The sequence below is a fragment of the Caretta caretta genome, chromosome 7 (genome assembly GCF_965140235.1).
Source record: "Caretta caretta isolate rCarCar2 chromosome 7, rCarCar1.hap1, whole genome shotgun sequence".
NCBI classification, from domain to species: Eukaryota; Metazoa; Chordata; order Testudines; family Cheloniidae; genus Caretta; species Caretta caretta.
Window position 1 is genome coordinate 25641772 of NC_134212.1, and position 18950 is coordinate 25660721.

At 38.8% G+C, this 18950-nt stretch overlaps 1 protein-coding gene across 3 annotated transcripts in view; it reads left to right on the plus strand.

The window, feature by feature from the left end:
- Positions 1-18950, plus strand: part of IL17RD (interleukin 17 receptor D) — a 123541-nt gene that overhangs the window by 87320 nt on the left and 17271 nt on the right. For 2 of the 3 annotated variants that reach the window (XM_075130319.1, XM_048858865.2), the window contains 10 exons: positions 1247-1304; positions 5611-5736; positions 8638-8756; positions 9253-9373; positions 11122-11166; positions 11266-11417; positions 13219-13284; positions 15287-15341; positions 16357-16467; positions 17931-18115. In XM_075130319.1, coding sequence (XP_074986420.1) covers positions 1277-1304; positions 5611-5736; positions 8638-8756; positions 9253-9373; positions 11122-11166; positions 11266-11417; positions 13219-13284; positions 15287-15341; positions 16357-16467; positions 17931-18115 — 1008 coding nt within the window. In that variant the 5' untranslated portion in view covers positions 1247-1276. The remainder of the gene's footprint in view (positions 1-1246; positions 1305-5610; positions 5737-8637; positions 8757-9252; positions 9374-11121; positions 11167-11265; positions 11418-13218; positions 13285-15286; positions 15342-16356; positions 16468-17930; positions 18116-18950) is intronic. The other variant, XM_048858866.2, reaches the window with a different exon arrangement.

Genomic DNA, 18950 nt, shown 5'->3' on the forward strand with positions numbered 1-18950 from the left:
ATATCTAACCTAAATCTTCCTTGCTGCAGATTAATCTGCTCGCTCCTTGTCCTACCTTCAGTGGACACAGGGTTGTGAACAAGGAGGGGCAAATGAGCACACCGCCCCCCCCACCCCCCAGTAATTGTCAGGGGCACAGAACTCCTCCCAGCCCTAGGGCCATGGGGAGTGAGCTACTCCCAGGGCCTCTTGGTATCCTGTTACACCTGTTCTTTGGTTACGCTTTGATCTCTCTAGGTATGACTTCAGCACCTTTCATAAGCACTGAATAGAATTAAACATTTTAAAAAGGCAGTCTGATTTATCTGCAGGCAAATTCCGAACATGCTGAAAACTTGGCCATATATGCCTGATGGTCAAGCAAATGGACAGAATCCATCTTGTCCTTCATTCACTTACTCACCATCAGTTGATTAGCACAATGGGGAATTTCTCTTTTGTGGATTCTTCCAGCTCCACAATGAATTCTCTTGGCATTTCCTCCTGGTTTTGATTTCTGTCCTGGAAGTTGCTTTCACTAAGAAAACATAACTAAGGTGCCATGATCACTCTTCTGTGCAACTGCCCTGGTGTTCTTCTGTATTTCCCTTTATATTTAGGAATGACTTTTTTTTTTCTTTTTAGTTGTTCAGGCTTTCTTGTCATTAGGTCTGAGGAATTGGGCTCGGCCTCAGAAGAGACTGGCATTTTCTTGCACCTGTACATTTGTTTGACAGCTTGTAGCTTAGTGGTTTTGAGCCTTATTAGATGCTGCTTTCAGTCACACTTTATTTCCTCTCTAAAGATAAGTTTGAGTCACTTTTTGATTTTCCAATCCCTTGGCTAATGGAGTATTTCTGTACAGATCCAGTCAGTTCAGAATAATGGATTTGGGGACACCAGTACCTTCCAAAACAAATTTTTTTTTTTATTATTCAGATATGCTGATCAGGTTGTCCTCCTTAGAAACTGTAGATTTTTCGTTGGTGCTGAAATTTGTTTCTTTGTGTTTTGATGCCTTTGTGTATTTGAAAGCTACTGGTAGGAGAGAATATAGAATTTCAGGAATGCTGCAATCTGTTCTTGCATTGGTTGTGTTCACATTGCCTGCCTGACAGTTGAAGACAATGTAACTCACCGTGGATTTCCATGGGAGACTTTTCTTTTTGTGTGTGATGCCAAATCGAAACACCTAAAATTAAAATGTTTGTGTAAACTCAAAGCAGTCATTCTTTTTTCACTATATTTTTCTGTTGTTTCTCTGTAGGTGCTGCCACCAATCAGCAAAAACAGTGGAATGCTTAATGTCACCTTTAAATATGACAGTAAGTTAATCACCTACAACAGATAAAAATCTCAACTTCTCTCAAAAACAAAAATCCCAACTCTTACTCTTTTATAGCAACATGACTTTTAAAAAAAAAATTTCTCACAATTCTTGTGAGTTTGTGAACTGTAGGTTTATGTAAACAAAGATGATTGAAAAATGCTTTAAAAGCCCAAATCTCACTCTTCTATAGCAACATGACTTTTAAAAAAAATAATTCTCACAATTCTTGTAGGTTTGTGAACCGTAGGTTTGTGTAAACAAAGATGATTGAAAAATGCTTTTGGTGAGATATTTTTACTAAATTATAATAATTAATAATAAAAACACATTTCTACTGTCTGTTATCCATTCTGAGCCCATCCAATGTCTCTGTCATTCAAAAGTAAACCTCCATACAGGAGGCAGCAGCTGCCAAAAATAGGCAGTCACTTCATCCATGCTTACCAAAATTTATGCCATGTAAAGCAGGATTCCATTATGCCAAGTTTTACATTGCTTAATTTTTCTTTGGTCTCTTTAAAAGGAAGACATATTTACACTCTAAAATTAGCTAGTGGTGATTTTAAAAGTAAATTGTCTGTAAGGTTTATATGGTTTTAGTAGTTTTTCCTTACATATACTAGTAATAAGAATGTAGATTTATTTAATACTGAAAAAGTTTAAAAATCTAGTGTAGTTTGTACCCTTTGTGTGTTTCATTGACTTAAGAACATAAGAACGGCCCTACTGGGTCAGACCAAAGGACATCTAGCCCAGTATCCTGTCTCCCGACAGTGGCAAAAGCCAGGTGCCCCAGGGGGAATGAACAGAACAGGTAATCATCAAGTGATCCATCCTCTGTCGCCCATTCTCAGCTTCTAAATTCATGAGAAAAAATGTGTTTGTTTTTAAGTTTGTAAAAGCTTGTTTTTCTGAAATCTAAATTTTGAGTGTAAACGGAGTTGAGTTCCTTTAAGTAGAAAATAAATTTAATTTGTCCTCATGTAAAGGGAATATACTAGAAATAGGTTTCATTCCAATGATTAATGTTAAATATCTGAGTTTTAGTTTGTTCTCTCATGAACTATAATCTGATTTGCATCTCTTGGCTCAGGATATGCTAACACATACTCAGGTATCTGTTGGGTATACCAGGGCCATATCTGCATTGGGACTTTACCCTGTTTTGGCAGTCAGTGGCCCACCACCAGTATAGCTGCACCAGTGTAAACTTAATGCGTAGACTAGGAAAGCCCCGATTTTGCAGCAGTGGAGCTAAAATAAACAGCATCAGTGCAAATAACAACTTTCTTTGTCTACATTTGGAGTGTGCACCTTTACAACTACATCACTGACTGGTTGCTGGAGTTGGAGTCAAGTCCTTAGGTATTAAAACCTAGTACGCTTGCTGGAAACACTGAAGGAAATCCTTTTGTTTCATTCTGATATATCTTCGTTTATCCTTGGTCACAATTTCATATGAGCCCTCTGTTTATATGATAATTTCTGAAATCTAAATCCTTTATTGTGAATTCCTATTCTATGTCTAACCTCACATTAGCATTTAAAGAAAGCCAGCATAATTTATGCCTATCAGATCCTACATGGAATAAATGGTCACTAGAAGAGGGTAATAATTTCTTACCTGAATAAAGAAAAGCAGGAAATAGCAATCAGAGCAGTGAAACCCACTTGTAGGTTCACACAGTGCAGCCTGTTTACATCCTAATAACTGTCATGTTTTTTACCATTAATTCTTGCATCAGGATCTGAGATTAACAAATGACAAATGTTAATTTAAAATGCTGCTCCAAACTCCCTGACTAAGGGGGTTATTTAAGTTTGGCAGTACTGCAAGGAGGTCCCCTATACCAAGGCTTAAGATTTTACATAATACAGAAACATATGCTGATAAAGAAGAGCCAAGAGAGAGAATAATTTGGCTCCCTAGCTCTGATTTAAAAGGCATTTATTTTGTTGCATAGCCTGCCCATGAGGTAAGACACTACATAGTAGGGGTTAAATAATTTGTTCAAAGTGAGAAAATAAATGTTTATCCAGTTTCGTATTTAACTTGGATTTAACAGAAAAAATGCCTCCCTGTAAAGCCTGCAAATTGTTCACTGCTGTGTTCTTTTTAAACATTTTAAATCAGGAACTCGCATTCAACCCTAAGACATTTTGTGCTATATTGCATTTTGGCAAATTGTTATTTCAGCATAGCATTTTAGTAACTAGGATCCAAAATCTTAGGTAAGGCTGTTAATTGGATCCAGAACTTGCAAGAAGCTGTTCCTCCAAACTTTCCATTGAAAGCGAGATTTCTATTCTCCAAAGAGGAAATTCATGCTGTCATTTGGTTGACTTTTAGCAACAAATTCCACTTACAATAACTGAGGACTAATTGCTCAATTTTCATAAAACTTAATACAGTACAGAATATATTGTTCTTAATTATGCAACAATTACCTAAAGGAGCCAAACAGCTCACCCTTGTCATTCATGGTAGAAAGCCCACTTCAGAGATTCAGTTTGTGTGATTAATAATTTTTCATTTGTAGTTTTCAAGGGAGTGTATTTGATTTAAATTCTTATTTTCTGCATTGGCTTGATCATATCAGTCAACTTCATTTGCAAGCATAGTACAGTCGAGTACCTAGAATCAAATTTTGAATAATTGATTATTGTACTGATATTACTGTGGTACAACTTGCTGAGCTGTTTGGACAACATGGACTAGGTCCAAGGACATATTCACAGCTAGTGAAAACAGTTGTAGTTAATGGCGTCTAGAATCGATGATTCGCAGTCTGTGTGCTTGTGATATTTTAGGAGAATATGTAGAGGGGACAAGGAAGAAGATTTGAAAAAGATTTAAAAAACCAAAAACCTTTTCTTCTGTTTTTGCTGTACTGGAGAGTAAAGAATTTTGCTTCCCTTTGGAAACTGCAGCCTCCATTGTAGGTGTCCTGCCCTCTGGAGCCATCCGGTTCACCTGTAGTACATGCGGTATTATTACCAGATGAACAAAATATTTGGTGTGTTAAGGAATCACTCAGGTGTGATTTATTTTGTGGTTAACTACCAGTGTTACAGAATCTCATTTTGTGAAATTAAGCTGTTTTCTGTCTCTGTCTCTCTTCATCTGAGGTGATGGGACCAAAGCCCACTAAGTCATCTGTAGGCCTGATAGCTGGATAATTAAGAAGTAGTGGGATTGATATTAATAATTGCACGTAAAAACAGTAAAGAAAATTAAACCAGAATGCTTTATGAAAATTAACAAATTAAAGTTTGATCTCCTGGAATGGTTTAGGAGTACATTCACCCAAACAGGGATTACAGTGCCCACATTGTTTTTAGTTATCCTGGCACTAAAGCCCCATTGTAGACTTAATGTGCTGTAAATATAATAATACAATAATTGAGGTATTTGAAGTACCTAGTTCTAAGTTTGTTTATTTTTCAAAAAATGTTAAGGAATAAACTAAATCTTGATCACTTTACTCACATGAATAGCATTATTGGCACTAGTAGCATAAACAAGGCTTTCCAGATTTTGTCCTGTGTCAGTTTATGAATTATTTGGTCCTGCACAAGATAATTTGTATTGTGACAGGGTTGGGCCAGATGGCTACAGGAGAGTAATAGAAGGCAGATATATTAGCCCCAGGTTAAGTAGGTCCCTTTTCCCTGGGTAAGGTAACAGGGAAGGTTCCAGAACAATCAGGAACCTTCTGGAGACAATTAAGACAGACAGGCTGATTAGAACACCTGGAGCCAATCAAGAAGCTGCTAGAATCAATTAAGGCAGGTTAATCAGGGCATCTGGGTTTAAAAAGGACCTCACTTCAGTTTGTGGTGTGCGTGTGAGGAGCGGGGAGCCAGAGGCGCTAGGAGCTGAGAGTGAGAACGCATACTGTTGGAGGACTGAGGAGTACAAGCATTATCAGAGACTAGGAGGAAGGTCCTATGGTGAGAATAAAGAAGGTGTTGGGAGGAGGCCATGGGGAAGTGGCCCAGGGAGTTGTAGCTGTTGCACAGCTGTTCCAGGAGGCACTCTAGACAGCTACATTCCACAGGGCCCTGGGCTGGAACCCGGAGTAGAGGGCGGGCCCAGGTTCCCCCCAAACCTCTCAGTTGCTGGTCAGACACAGGAGGAGTTGACCTGGACTGTGGGTTCATGAAAACAGCCAAACTGAGGGCTGCCGTGAAGCTCCAAGGCGAGCAAATCCGCCAATAAGCGCAAGACCCACCAATGTAGAGGAGGAACTTTGTCACAGTATGTTTTATTTAAGTGATTTGTTTCTCGATATTTTTAGATTGCACTCCTTATTTGAATTCAGTGGGAAAACACATGATTGGAGATGTGCAAAATATAACAGTCAGCCAGTATGCATGTTCTGAACAAGTTGCAGTGACAATACTTTGGACAGCAAATCTACTTGGTAAGTATTAGACAACAAAACTGTTTAAATCGTCATCTCTTTTGTAACAGTCTCTCCGTGATCATATTACTTTAAAATAACTTGTCTTTTCCTCTCATGCTAATTAAGGCCTGATCAAAGTAACTTAGTTATACACAGAAGCGTATATTTTATTGGAATCTGTATTCAGCAAACAAAAAGGCTACAGTTTTATTTTTTTAAATATTCTAATATTATTTATTATTAGATTCCAATAAAATGTATGCTTCTGTGTATAACTAAGTTACTTTGATAAGGCCTTAATTAATATGAGAGGAAAAGACAAGTCCCCTCTCCCAGCCCTGGCTCCAGGGGTTCGGGGGTCATGAACAGGGGAAAGGAGGGGCACAAGGTAAAAGTTTGGGGACCACTGCTTTACATAAAGGGAAAACAAATATTCAACTTTCCAAGAGATTGGTTGTTTTTAAATTGCACATGTTCAAGAATCTAAGTTTAAGTGTTCTGAATGCTTTGTACTCAGTTTGCAAAATCTTTATCCGTAATGAGGAGTGCATTTCTTTTAAAAGAAAAGAGTGTTAAGTGGCTGAGATATCAATAAGAAAAGGAGTACTAGTGGCACCTTAGAGACTAACAAATTTTTTTGAGCATAAGCTTTCGTGAGCTACAGCTCACTTCATCAATGTTTGAACTGCAGCATTGCAAATGTGGAGTAACTACTGTCCTAACATTTTGACAGAACTGGTCTACACTGGAAACTCAAGTCAGCTTAACTATGTCACTCGTGGGTGTGAAAAATCCACACCTCTTAGTGGTATAGTTAAGCTGACCAGTGTAGACAGTGCTAGGTCAACAGAAGAATTTTTCTGTCCATCTAGCTACTACCTTTCAGGAAGGTGGATTACCTATGGTAATGGGAGAACCCCTCACATTGCCGTAGGTGGTGTCTACACTGAAGTCCTGCAGGAGTGAAGCTGTGCCACTGTGGCATTTCAAGTGTAGACAAACCCATATATATTCATATTAGCACTGCAGCAATTCAATTTATGGACTAAACAAAATACCAAATATCTATTTACACTACAGAACTAAATTACAGCAAAAGGATCTGTAGTTCATTTTTTTCTGTATGAAATCTATAAATACTTATTTATGTTATTACTCCAATCTGCATTTAGGGTCTAGTCCTCAAGTAGATAAGCAGCTTCAGCTCTAAATGTTTTAATTATGAGAAATAAATTTCTTCTAGTAGTGACAATATGAGGCAGTATAAACTATAAATGCAAAGAAATTCAAAGTTGAGACTCTGATGGAAGAGCAGAAGGATAATAAGTGAAGAAACCATTTTCTGTCTTAATTTCAAATTTTTCTTTGTGTATAAACAACCTTCATATTTTTTAAACTATAATTGTTTAAAAGGTGTAGAATGATTTTTAATGCTATGTTTTGTGTGTAAAGGAGTGGTCCCCCAAACTTTTTACCTCGTGCCCTTCCTTTCCCCTGTTCATGACCCCCGAACCCCTGGAGCCAGTACCACACTGAATGATTATAATGCTTAAGTCCCCTGAAAACGTTCTAGAAAGAGAAGAAAAATTACCTGGAGCTTCTCTGTCACATTTGGTCCATTTGTAAAAAATGTGTGCATAATCACATCTGATAACAGCTAAATTTGTAACAGAAAATAGTGAATAAATTTGTTATTGGGTATTAAGAGAGAATGTGAAAATGATACCTAATGCTTTCAGTAGTATAGTGTTAGTGAATTTGGTAATCTGCAGCTGCCGATTGGATAAATCAAATCTCCAGGGGATTCAAAACTTGGTATTCTCTCCTGTAATGATCAGAGGTTAATCCTTTTGAAAGTATCAGTACAGAACTGCAGTTGAAGGGTCTCAGGTGATAGGGAGACCAGACACTTTTCTCTTTCATGGTCTGCATGTTAGCACAAACAGTGCTTTTGTTCCACTTAATATTAAGAACACATTAAGCATATAATGTTAAGTGGCATTAATCCATTTTGGTTTATGTCATCTTTATCTTATGTTGACTGCAGTGGTGTCTCTGGTAAACATTATATTCTGACATATGTAGAACACTTGTAATTACATAGCTCAGTGGTGATGGTAGTGGGGCTTGAAGAACTGGGAGGCAACTTTGACATCTGATCCACAACATAATCGAAGCACAACTCTCTGGCATTGTGACATTTGCGTCATCATGACTCAGTGTAATGTCCTGGTGCAATACCATGGTGAGAACATTAGCAAGCAATATCACAACATTTTTCTGAGAGTCTACTGTCTCTTGAGCAAAATGGGTGTAGTGTCAGTCTTACTTCTACGTAACTATAGTTATTCACTGGTCTAAATAAAGAGTAATTCTACTTCCGCTAATTCTTCTGCTGTTCTGCAATATTAGAACTAAAAAAAAAAAAATCATAACTACTGCATCCAGCCACTGTAGTCCAGTGGTCTTATAAATGACAGGAACACAGTATGGATGCAGTGTTTCCATTCTTTGTGAACAAATGTTACAAAATTGTTTACTATTTGTAATGGGAAAATTGAACAAATACAGTGTATTACCAAACCTGATGATGATGATGATTTTATTTATTTGTAGTATGGTAAAACCCAAAGGACCAATTGAGGTGAGGCCCCATTTGAGCTGAGCACTGTACAGATATAGACTGACAGCCTCAGTGCAGAAGAAATTAAATTCTAGATAGACAAGTGAGAAAAATATTGAGAGAAAGGAAGAATAATTATTGACACCCAGCTGACAGGTACACAAACATCTGATACAGGTGGGATACAATGGTGGTTAGGCATTATTTTTTAACAAGTGTAGTACTTCGAAACTGCATCACACACAGTGAAATGTATTTTTGAAATATTTGTCTGGATTTTAATTAAATGTCTGCAGGGATTGAATTCCTGAAAGGATTTCGAGTAATACTTGAGGAGTTAAAATCAGAGGGAAGACAGTGTCAGCAAATGGTTTTAAAAGATCCAAAGCAGCTCAACTCTGGTTTTAAAAGAACTGTAAGTGATATGCTTTTGGGAAAAATTCATTATTGGTTTGATTTTGCATGTGAGCTTAAAAGAGACATTTATGTTTTATTAAACTTTTCTTTTAAATGTACTGCTTACTAGCCAGCAATTTGCTTGCAAAAAAATTAAGCATTTTTATTTATGATATTTTTAATTTAGGGGCAAATCTAGCCCTCACTCCCCATCTACTGAGGCTCCCTTGTTGATGGAACTAGCAACTTCACTGCAATGAGGGGGCGTTATTCTGAGGAACTGTGCAGCAGATGTGCACTCCTTTAGCAGTGCAGAATCCATCTCTATGGGGCTCCCTGCATGGTAGTGCACAGGTGGCAAGAGAAGGATGAGGCCATAGGATTCCTAAAGCACTTAACTTTTGTTCATGTCCAGGAGAATTGTGGGCTTGTTTTAAAACAATATACTCCTAAATGGCCATGGCGGATGACTGAAGAGTATATCAAAATCTCTTTATTTATATTTATGTTTTTAGGGAATGGAATCTCAGCCTTTTTTGAATCTGAAATTTGAAACTGATTATTTTGTAAAGATTGTTCCTTTTCCTTCCATTAAAAATGAAAGTAATTACCACCCATTTTTCTTCAGAACTCGACGTAAGTATCATACATATTATCTTCCCCCTCCTTACCTTCCTCCCCACCCTTTTTTTTTCTTTCCTTAGGGTTTGTCTACACTTAAAATGCTGCAGCGGCAGCGCATGCTTCTCCCGTTAGTGTAGGTTCTCCACCTCTCCAAGAGGCGGTAGCCAGGTTGACAGAAGAATTCTCACATTGGCCTAGTACTTTCTACAGCAGAGGTTAGGTTGGTTTTTCTGCATCTCTCAGGGGTGTGGATTTTTCACACTACTGAGCGACGTAGTTATACTGACTTAATTTTCTTTTGTAAATCTGGCCTCAGTCAGGAAAACAGAAGAGGCAGAATTTAAGGGGATAGGTGGCTGAGGAGAGGAAGCACCTGCTGTGATCTTGGGGATGAGGTTCACATCCAGGCAGAGTCATAAATGAAATTAGTTTACAGACCACAGATTGGTCTGTAGTGGACAAAACTTCAAATTATAAAACCACTACCGTAGGTGCTGGAACTAAGGGTGCGAGGCATGCTGCAGCACCTCTTGGCTTGAAGTGGTTTCCATTATATACAGGATTTACAACTTGGTTCAATGGCTCTCAACACCCCCACTATAAAAATTATTCTAGTACCCCTGACCACTACAGAGAAATTGGCAAAAGTAATAGCCTCTGTGTAGCAGAGGCCTAGGGGTGGCCACCACGGACAGCAGATTGCCCCACATCTGCCTACTGTAGGGTTTCTTGCATTTTCCCCTGAACCATTTGGTGTTGGCCACTTTTGGAGTCAGAATACTGGATTCGATAGCCTCAGGTCTGATCTAGCCTGGCAATTATGTTCGTATGGAGACTGCGTCTTCCTTCTTAATGAATAGTGTCAATGGCAGGACAGTATGGGAAAGCTTTAGAATCATAGGGTTAGAAGCGACCACAAGGGTCATCTAGTATAACCCCCTGCCAAGGTAGAGGATTTGTTGTGTCTAAACCATCCAAGACAGGTGTCTATCTAGCCTCCTTTTGAAAACCCGCAGTGAAGAAACTTCCAAGGTCAAGATTGTCTCAAGTTCAAGATTTTAAAATGGATTCCTAAAGATAGATTCCTAAATCTATAATTATTTATTATTCCAGAATCAAGTCGTTTTTATTCTGGAATAGAATGTCCACATAGGTAGTTATTCCAGAATAGCTATTCTGGAATAGCTATGGGGGTCCATTTTCTCTATGAGGACAAGCCTTAGGTGCCTATATAACTTTAGGTACACTATTTTTTTAAATCTTGGCAATCAATCTTTTTTCCCCCCTGCTAAGAACCTCCACTCTTCAGGATTTTCTTCTCCCTAAAATGCTCTAAAAATAGTTTAGAGTAAGTAATTTTTCCCAATTGATTGGGTATTTCAAGTCCACTCTGGTGACGCTGACTAAAATAACATTTTATATATAGTCGTGTAAATGTGTTTGTTATACGTTAGCTTCTGTTCACCCTTACTCACATATTGTTTATTTCAATAAGTAACGTTATTTCAAACAAACTGAGTAGGCTGTTTTTTATGTGTAGAGGTGGAGAATGATTTGAGCAATGACAAGTATGCTGAGCTTACTAAATATGGCAAAATCTGTTCATTCTGTACTGTTTGGGGAGGCGCTGGATAAACAAAAATGATGAAATAGCTCCCATTTTTCTGCCTTCTTTTTCTCCCCTCTTTCTCTTTCTGGAGTATAGCCATTGGAGAACCTAATCTTTTATTATTAATATTTTTTTGTGTGTGTGTTTGTAGCATGTGAATTGTTGCTACAGCCAGAAAACCTTGCCTGCAAACCTTGTAAGTAAAATATAGTATTTTCCATTCATTCATGTTACAAAAATTTCATTGTTCTTGAAATAGTAATTTTCCAATCCATAAATATCTCTCCTCTGACAGTCTGGAAGCCCAGGAATCTGAATATTACCCAGCAAGGTTTTAACATGCAAGTGTGTTTTGATCACGCACCTCACAACTTTGGCTTTAAATATTACTGTCTTCACTACAAACTTAAGGATGAAGGATCCTTTAAACAAAAGACCTGCAAACAAGTACGTTACAGGGTTTCGCAACTGTTGTTTTAACGATTTGTGGTAACCATTAAAAATTCTAGATGACCTTAGCTTTTCACATGTTTAAAAAATGTAAAGGATTTTTATATTATTTGTATTTTGGGAGTAACCAAAGGCCCAAACCAGGATTGGGTCTCCATTGTGCGAGGTGCCGTATAAATACACGGCAAGATATTGCCTTTGCCCCAAAGGGCACACTAATTAATAGTTTTTAATTGTATTTTTATTTATAATTATAATTAATATTTTCCTCTTTTCATATGCTCCCTCTGAACAGAATTTCAACTCCTTAAATCTTGTTCATCTGAAGTAACTCCCCAAGGTAGCCCTTTATTTGAGCATTTAGTTAAACTTCCCTTCATGTTTAAAAAAGGAATGAGCTGGCAGTGGTCGGTGGGAAAATTATAGCTCGTGGTCTCTGTGGGCCCAATACAATGCCCATCCAAACCCAGGGGGGTCTTGTACTAAGCAATTCACCAGAAATGGGAAAAGTTTGGATGTTCAAAAATAATGCAGTCTTTAATAAATAGCTTCTGATATTGTTAGAAAATAAGTCTGACTGTGATGGAAGCTTTCGGGGGAAGGAATGTATGAGAACAAAATAAAAAAATACAGTGGGCTATGCCCTTTAGAGCTCTGGTGAGAAACCTATGTGCTAAAATCAGAGTTATCCAAAAATAAAATAATAATAGGCCAACGCTTTACGGGAAGTGTGTACCATAGACTGATGGCAATGATATATTTTGCTGAATACAACAACTCCATACGTTTGGGTAATGTTTCATCTTTCCTACTGGTACTGCTAGTAACTATTATTTAGGGCTGGTCTACACTAGGGAGCTTACAGCAGCACAGCTGTACCAATGCAGCAGCGCCGCTGTAAGATTGCTCGTGTAACTGCTGTATGTCAGCAGGAGAGAACTCTCCCGTGAACATAATAAAACCACCTCCACGAGCTCTACTGCCGACATAGAACTGTCTGCGCTGGCACTTCTGAAAGCGTAACTTATGTCGCTCAGGGGGTGTTTTTCTCACACCCCTGAGCAACGTAAGTTATGCCGACAAAAGTAATAGTGTAGACAAGCCCTTAAACTGGGTGGATGTATAGCTTAATTGTCTATTGATACAGTCATGTCCGTATGTTTAAAATTAGTTTTCCATTTTATTACCCATTTTTGTTATAGTAGGGTCCAAAATGTGCTAGGTGCTATGCAGACATTTAGGAAGGTACAGTACTTGCTCAGAAGAGTTTACAGTGTAAATCTTTGGTCCAAATTCACTGTCACCCTGCTGTTTGTTTTGTTATTTACACCAATGTAAAGAGGTTGTAAAATGTGCTGAAATATTGCACTGATGTGAATGGCTACATAATGTGCAGGGTAGAAGGGAATCAGACCTTTAGCATTTAGAGATCATTTATCAAGGCAGTTGCAGTCTGCTGGGTTGCTTTCATTTTGTTGAGTTAAATGATCCGTGGCAGGTTGTTCAGTCCACAAGCGCCTGAGGTTAAGGAGCTTCAGGGTATAGTGTAAAACTTACATGTTATCTCAAACTTTCATAGGCCTTTGGTGGCCGGAGATTCCAGTCCTGAGACATTTGAGTAGAGAGGTTTGTATTTCTTTATCAGTATTGAATTGGATTTTGTTTGATGGAAGGTGCCTGTGTACATAGTGGAAATGTGAATTTTCAAATCAATAACATTAGCTGCAAATGCGTTTTCTGTTAGCTTTGTAAAGCATGTGAACTACTTGTAAAATAGTTTCCTTCCTTTTCTTTGCAGGAACAAAACACGGATATCACAAGTTGTGTTCTTCAGAATATAGCTCCAGGGGATTACATCATTGAGGTAATATTTGAGAAGAGCTAATTTAATGCAGCTAAAGAAGTAAGATAAATAAATTAATTGCAAATAAAATACCGTGGGCCACATTCTGCTGTAATTTACAGCCTTGTACACCCTCACTGAATTCAGTGGGGCAAATTAACATTTTTAGATCAGATCATACTTGGGCCTTGCATGGCTGTGCAGTAGTGGAAAAAGAGCAAAAAGCTTCCCTGTCTTGCACCTCCCTCATGCAGAAGCCAAGCACAGTTGCAATCTCTCTGCTTTCCCGAGCACTGATCACTGCTGCATCCCTTGCTGTGCACCAAACCAAAATCCTATTCAGAATTCTGGAGCTTGGACCCATCTTAATTATATTGTAAATGTTGCTTATTTCTTTAGGTTTAAATATTAACAATACAGTAGAACCTCAGAGTTATGAACTGACCAGTCAACCACACACCTCATTTGGAACCAGAAGTACTCTATCAGGCAGCAGCAGGGACACCCCCCACAAACACACAAAAACACCCCCAAATACAGTACAGTACTGTGTTAAATGTAAACCACTAAATACAAAAAGGGAACGCAGCATTTTTCTTCTGCATAGTAGAATTTCAAAGCTGTATTAAGTTAATGTTCAATTGTAAACTTTTGAAAGAACAACCATAACATTTTGTTCGGACTTACGAACATTTCAGAGTTCCGAACAACCTCCATTACCAAGGTATTCTTAATTCTGAAATTCTACAGTGAAGAAAACTCCTAAACTCTAGGTGGCTTGACATAACAAATTACCCAGGCAGCATTAAAAAAACAAATGTTCAAACAAGGAATAATAGTGCAACTCAGCCAGCCCAGGTCACTCAGGCAGGAAGCTTAAAAAAAAGCTCCTTCTTACCCCACCATGCCATCATTCCACTAACAAACCCTCAGTCCTCCAAATCCTGTCAGACACATGGCTTTTGCAGCATGCCTGGAAAGTCCCTAAATTCTGGCTACTTTAGACCAGGGAAGGGAGTGGGTTGCAGAGTCGTGGGCCGCTCACAGGGAATGCCTTGTCCTGCCAGTTTCTCCCTGTCTTTTATAACAAGAGGGATCCAGCTCAAGCATCTCTGCTGACCACAACTTGGCAGTATGTCAGGGGATCTGATGTGGCTGGCTTCTCAGTCAGGCAGGTCCCAGGCCTTTTAGGACTTTAGAGATCATAACCAACATCTTAAACTCTACCCGGGGACCAGTAGACAGCCAATGCAGATTCTGGAATACCTTGTACAATATGCTCCCAGCGAGATCCCCTATTCAGTAAGCAAGCTGCTGCATTCTGCACCAACTCAGTCTTCAAATGGCTTTAAGGTGTAGCCCCATGTAGAGCACCTTTTAATATTCTAATCTTGAGGTAACAAAGGCATGCAACCTCCTGCTCAGATGCAAATGGCAAAAAGCTGACTGAGTTACTGCTGTCATATGATCATCCAACAACATAAAATAATGATGTTGGGGACTTTGGACCCATTGAGTAAAAGTCTATTAGGTGCTTTTATTTGAGTAGGGGAAGAAAAGGCAAAAAATGTTCATGAAAATGTTCATTGAAGATGTTTTGTGTATTTTTGCTGATTTGTGAAAAAATTTAACCATCTCCATTTTTTATTAATAGAGAGGATTCAAAGAATATGGAGCCTATTCATGAGACTTTTACCCCTACATCCCACTTCCATTCCTCCTCCCTCCCTCTTACCCCCCTTTTCCTTTGTCTTGGACATTAATTGGGTTGGGTTGTTTCCTTTTTTTAGTAGGCAGGTTTTGTTTGAGGATAGTATTTCAGTTTTACCGCAATATGATTTGTATTCTACTCATCCCTGATCCTATCTAGAAATCACTAATTCTAGGTACTTCTCATCGGTCATTTGTAATGGTAGCTTCCCTCAGTTCTAGTCCTTGGGGTAATTGCAGTGTTTTTCACATTGCAAAAAGCATTTTTCTGTATCTCTTCCAGTATTTATAATGAGAATTTTCTTTTTTAAAGCTGGTTGATGACACTAACACAACAAGGAAAACAATGCACTATGCACTAAAACCAGGTAAGAATTTTCTTTTTAAAGTCAACTTGTACTCATTTGTAGTGATAATTTGTGTTGAAGATCATTTGCCAGAATAATAATGATAGGACTAATGGGGTTTGACCACACACTTAAATGCAGTCTTGTGATCTTTTTGACAAAAAATAATATTGCTTTTGTACATCTGTGATTTTTACTTCCATTTTGTGCTTGTAAAGAATTGCAAAAGCAAATTGTGCAAGATAAAATTAAGTATAAATATGATTTTGACTGTTAGTAGTTTTACATCAAATATTGTAGAACGAGGAATCCTTACCAGAAACTAATTTTGCTATATACACTAGTGTAAAAAATCAGTTTAAAAATTGATGAGACTGTATCTTAGTCACATGCAAGTAGTAGCCTGCAAGCAGAGTGTGGAAATAATGTAATGCAAATATGTAAGCAACCTAATGTAGGACTAATGTAATCACACACTAAATAAAGTTCTACAGTGGTTACCTTTCAATCAATTATCACAAAGATCCCATGATGGGATGAAGACTGTGGGTGACAACTTGTTCCTCAAGCACTATGGAACTTTCAACCATTAGGGTAGACTTACCTGTGCAGGAGACAGAGCTTTCTCTGGGGCCAATTTGACGCCAAATTCCCACAGGCACCAAGGTCCATCAGAAACCTCACCAACTTCATTCCAAGTGCAAGGCACATTTCTTCAACCTGCCTTCTCTAACATAAAAACAGAGCAGAACATTTAAAAAATAAACAGAACCCAACCAAAACAAAACTGCACTACACACACAATTCTTTCCCTGGGGAGAGAATGAGACAGAACAAACCACATGCAATAGACGTTAGTCACCTCATTTAATGCATTATTGGAAGGCACTCAGATCATAGCTTTATATTTTGTATATTTGAGAATTATTTGATGATAGCGTGCTGCAGTGGCAGTCAGTATCAAATATGAAGATAAGATTAGATAATGATACCATAACTTACTTGCACAGTGCTAATTCTGCTTTATTTTTTAAAGTACATTCCCCGTGGGCTGGACCAATAAGGGCCATTGCCATTACCGTTCCCTTAGTTGTCATCTCAGCATTTGCAACGCTTTTCACAGTGATGTGCCGTAAAAAACAACAAGGTATGGTGTTTGTTTGGCATGTCGTTTTATTTGAAGGAGAGTTTGCTTGTCAGAGCAAATCTGAAAGGAAAATAGATTTATTCAAAACACAAATTTCTTTATCATAAAAGCTTTCCTTTTCACTCTCCCTAACCCGACCTCACCTCCAAACCTCTGCATCTGCTTGAACTTGAAGCAAAGTCTTAAAATCCAGTGTTTGGTATTAATTTGTTACCCAGGAAAATATTGTGTCATATGTCTTGCATTATAACTTCACTGCAAAATCCAGCAGAAGGACAAGTTGGGTTGTGTGAAGAGAAAACTTATTTCGTTTGTTTTTTGTTTGTTTGTTTTGAATGTTTATTAGTGAAAGTAGTGGAGGGGAGATAAGACTATGCAGAGAGTGAAGAGATCCTGAAGACGATATATTTTAGACTATTTCCTCTTTCAATACAGAATTATTTAACGGATGAATCATAGTGGAAGGAAAGCAAAACCCTGAAGTGTGCATGTAAGCAGGTGTAATTCGCAGTCTGCCATGGAACAGAATCTGCACCCACTAGATTTAGTCCAAACTTACTCCCCCATTCTTGGTTGGCTTTATTCAGAATTCAGATAACAACAAAACCCCTTAAATCTCAGGCTAATCCTTCTTACATTTGACTATTCATAAGGTTTCCCTGCAGACACTTCCTAGCTTAGACTCCAGCAACCTCTGCTCACTTTTGCCTCCCTTATATCTAGGGTGGAGCTTGCAAGCAATACCTGCCACACTGATTTATCAGGAATTAGTTAATACTACGGTTCCAGGGAGTGATTGGGTTTCCCTCATATAGAAGATGGGGTTTAAGCCCCTAAGCCTCAGATCTGTGATATCTCTCTGGATCTTGGGGATGAGGGATACTACAGATGACAGAAGTTATCTGGGCTGAGTCCTTTTCCCTTCTGGCCCTTTATGACATATTAGCATGGCTCCAGCAAAAACTCAGATGAACGCTAAAGAATATGGGCATGCCACAGAGAGATATTGCACATGTTTCTGAAAGGTACCAGCTTCCTGGAGTTTCATTCTCTTCCCCTACAAGTATCACTGTTTTAAAAGGAGCCCATTGCATTACTAAGCAGGAAACTCTCACAGGGAAGCATGTTTGAGGTTTCTGATTTCTGAACAAAGAGGTGAGGCGCCTATAACAGTACTGTGGTAATTTCATAGGGTGAGTGGAGGTGAAACTGCCTTACTTCTTCTATTCACAAAGCAAATCTTTCTAGACAGGTCTTTGCACAGGCAGTAACTATCCAATCAGTAACATCTTTCACCTCACAGGCTGATAAAATGGAGGAGGAAGAAAGGAGGGAAAGATGAATGTCTTGGGATGAAGAGCCTTTTACTAGATACTTGAATAATAAGTCTGTCAAGGTTTAAAGAAAATTTTTGATCTTGGATACGGTGAAGATTTTTGCTTTTTTTTCCCCTTCCAATTTAGAAAATATATATTCCCATTTAGATGAGGAGAGCTCGGAATCTTCTACATATGCTGCAGCACTCCATGTGGAAAGGCTCCGTCCCCGACCAAAAGTGTTCATCTGCTATTCCAGTAAAGATTGCCAGAAACACATAAATGTCATTCAGTGTTTCGCTTATTTCCTTCAGGACTTCTGTGGCTGTGAGGTAAGATCACCACTTCTTCTTTTCATGTTTGGAATTGCCTTATTCAAAATATTACCCCCAAAACACATGATAGCCTAGTCCTTGAAAATATTTCACTTAGACAGAGATATTCTAATCTCTCTTTGGTAAACAGAGTAACTTCCATTAGTGTTAGTGGAAACTGCCTACATTAATTTTATCTGTTGTGACGGGGTTGGGCCAGATGGCTACAGGAGAGTAATAGAAGGCAGATATATTAGCCCCAGGTTAAGTAGGTCCCTTTTCCCTGGGTAAGGTAACAGGGAAGGTTCCAGAACAATCAGGAACCTTCTGGACACGATTAAGACGGGCTGATTAGAACACCTGCAGCCAATCAAGAAGCTACTAGAATCAATTAAGGCAGGCTAATCAGGGCACCTGGGTTTAAAAAGGACCTCACTTCAGTTTGTGGTGCGCGTGTGAGGAGCTGGGAGCAAGAGGCGCTACAAGCTGAGAGTGAGAATGCATACTGTTGGAGGACTGAGGAGTACAAGTATTATCAGACACCAGGAGGAAGGTACTATGGTGAGAATAAAGGAGGAGGAGGCCATGGGGAAGTAGCCCAGGGAGTTGTCACTGTCGCACAGCTGTTCCAGGAGGCACTCTAGACAGCTGCATTCCACAGGGCCCTGGGCCGGAACCCAGAGTAGAGGGCGGGCCCGGGTTCCTCCCAAACCTCCCAACTCCTGGTCAGACACAGGAGGAGTTGACCTGGACTGTGGGTTCAGAAAAACGGTCAAACTGAGGGCTGCTGTGAAGCTCCAAGGTGAGCAAATCCGCCAATAAGCGCAAGACCCACCAAGGTAGAGGAGGAACT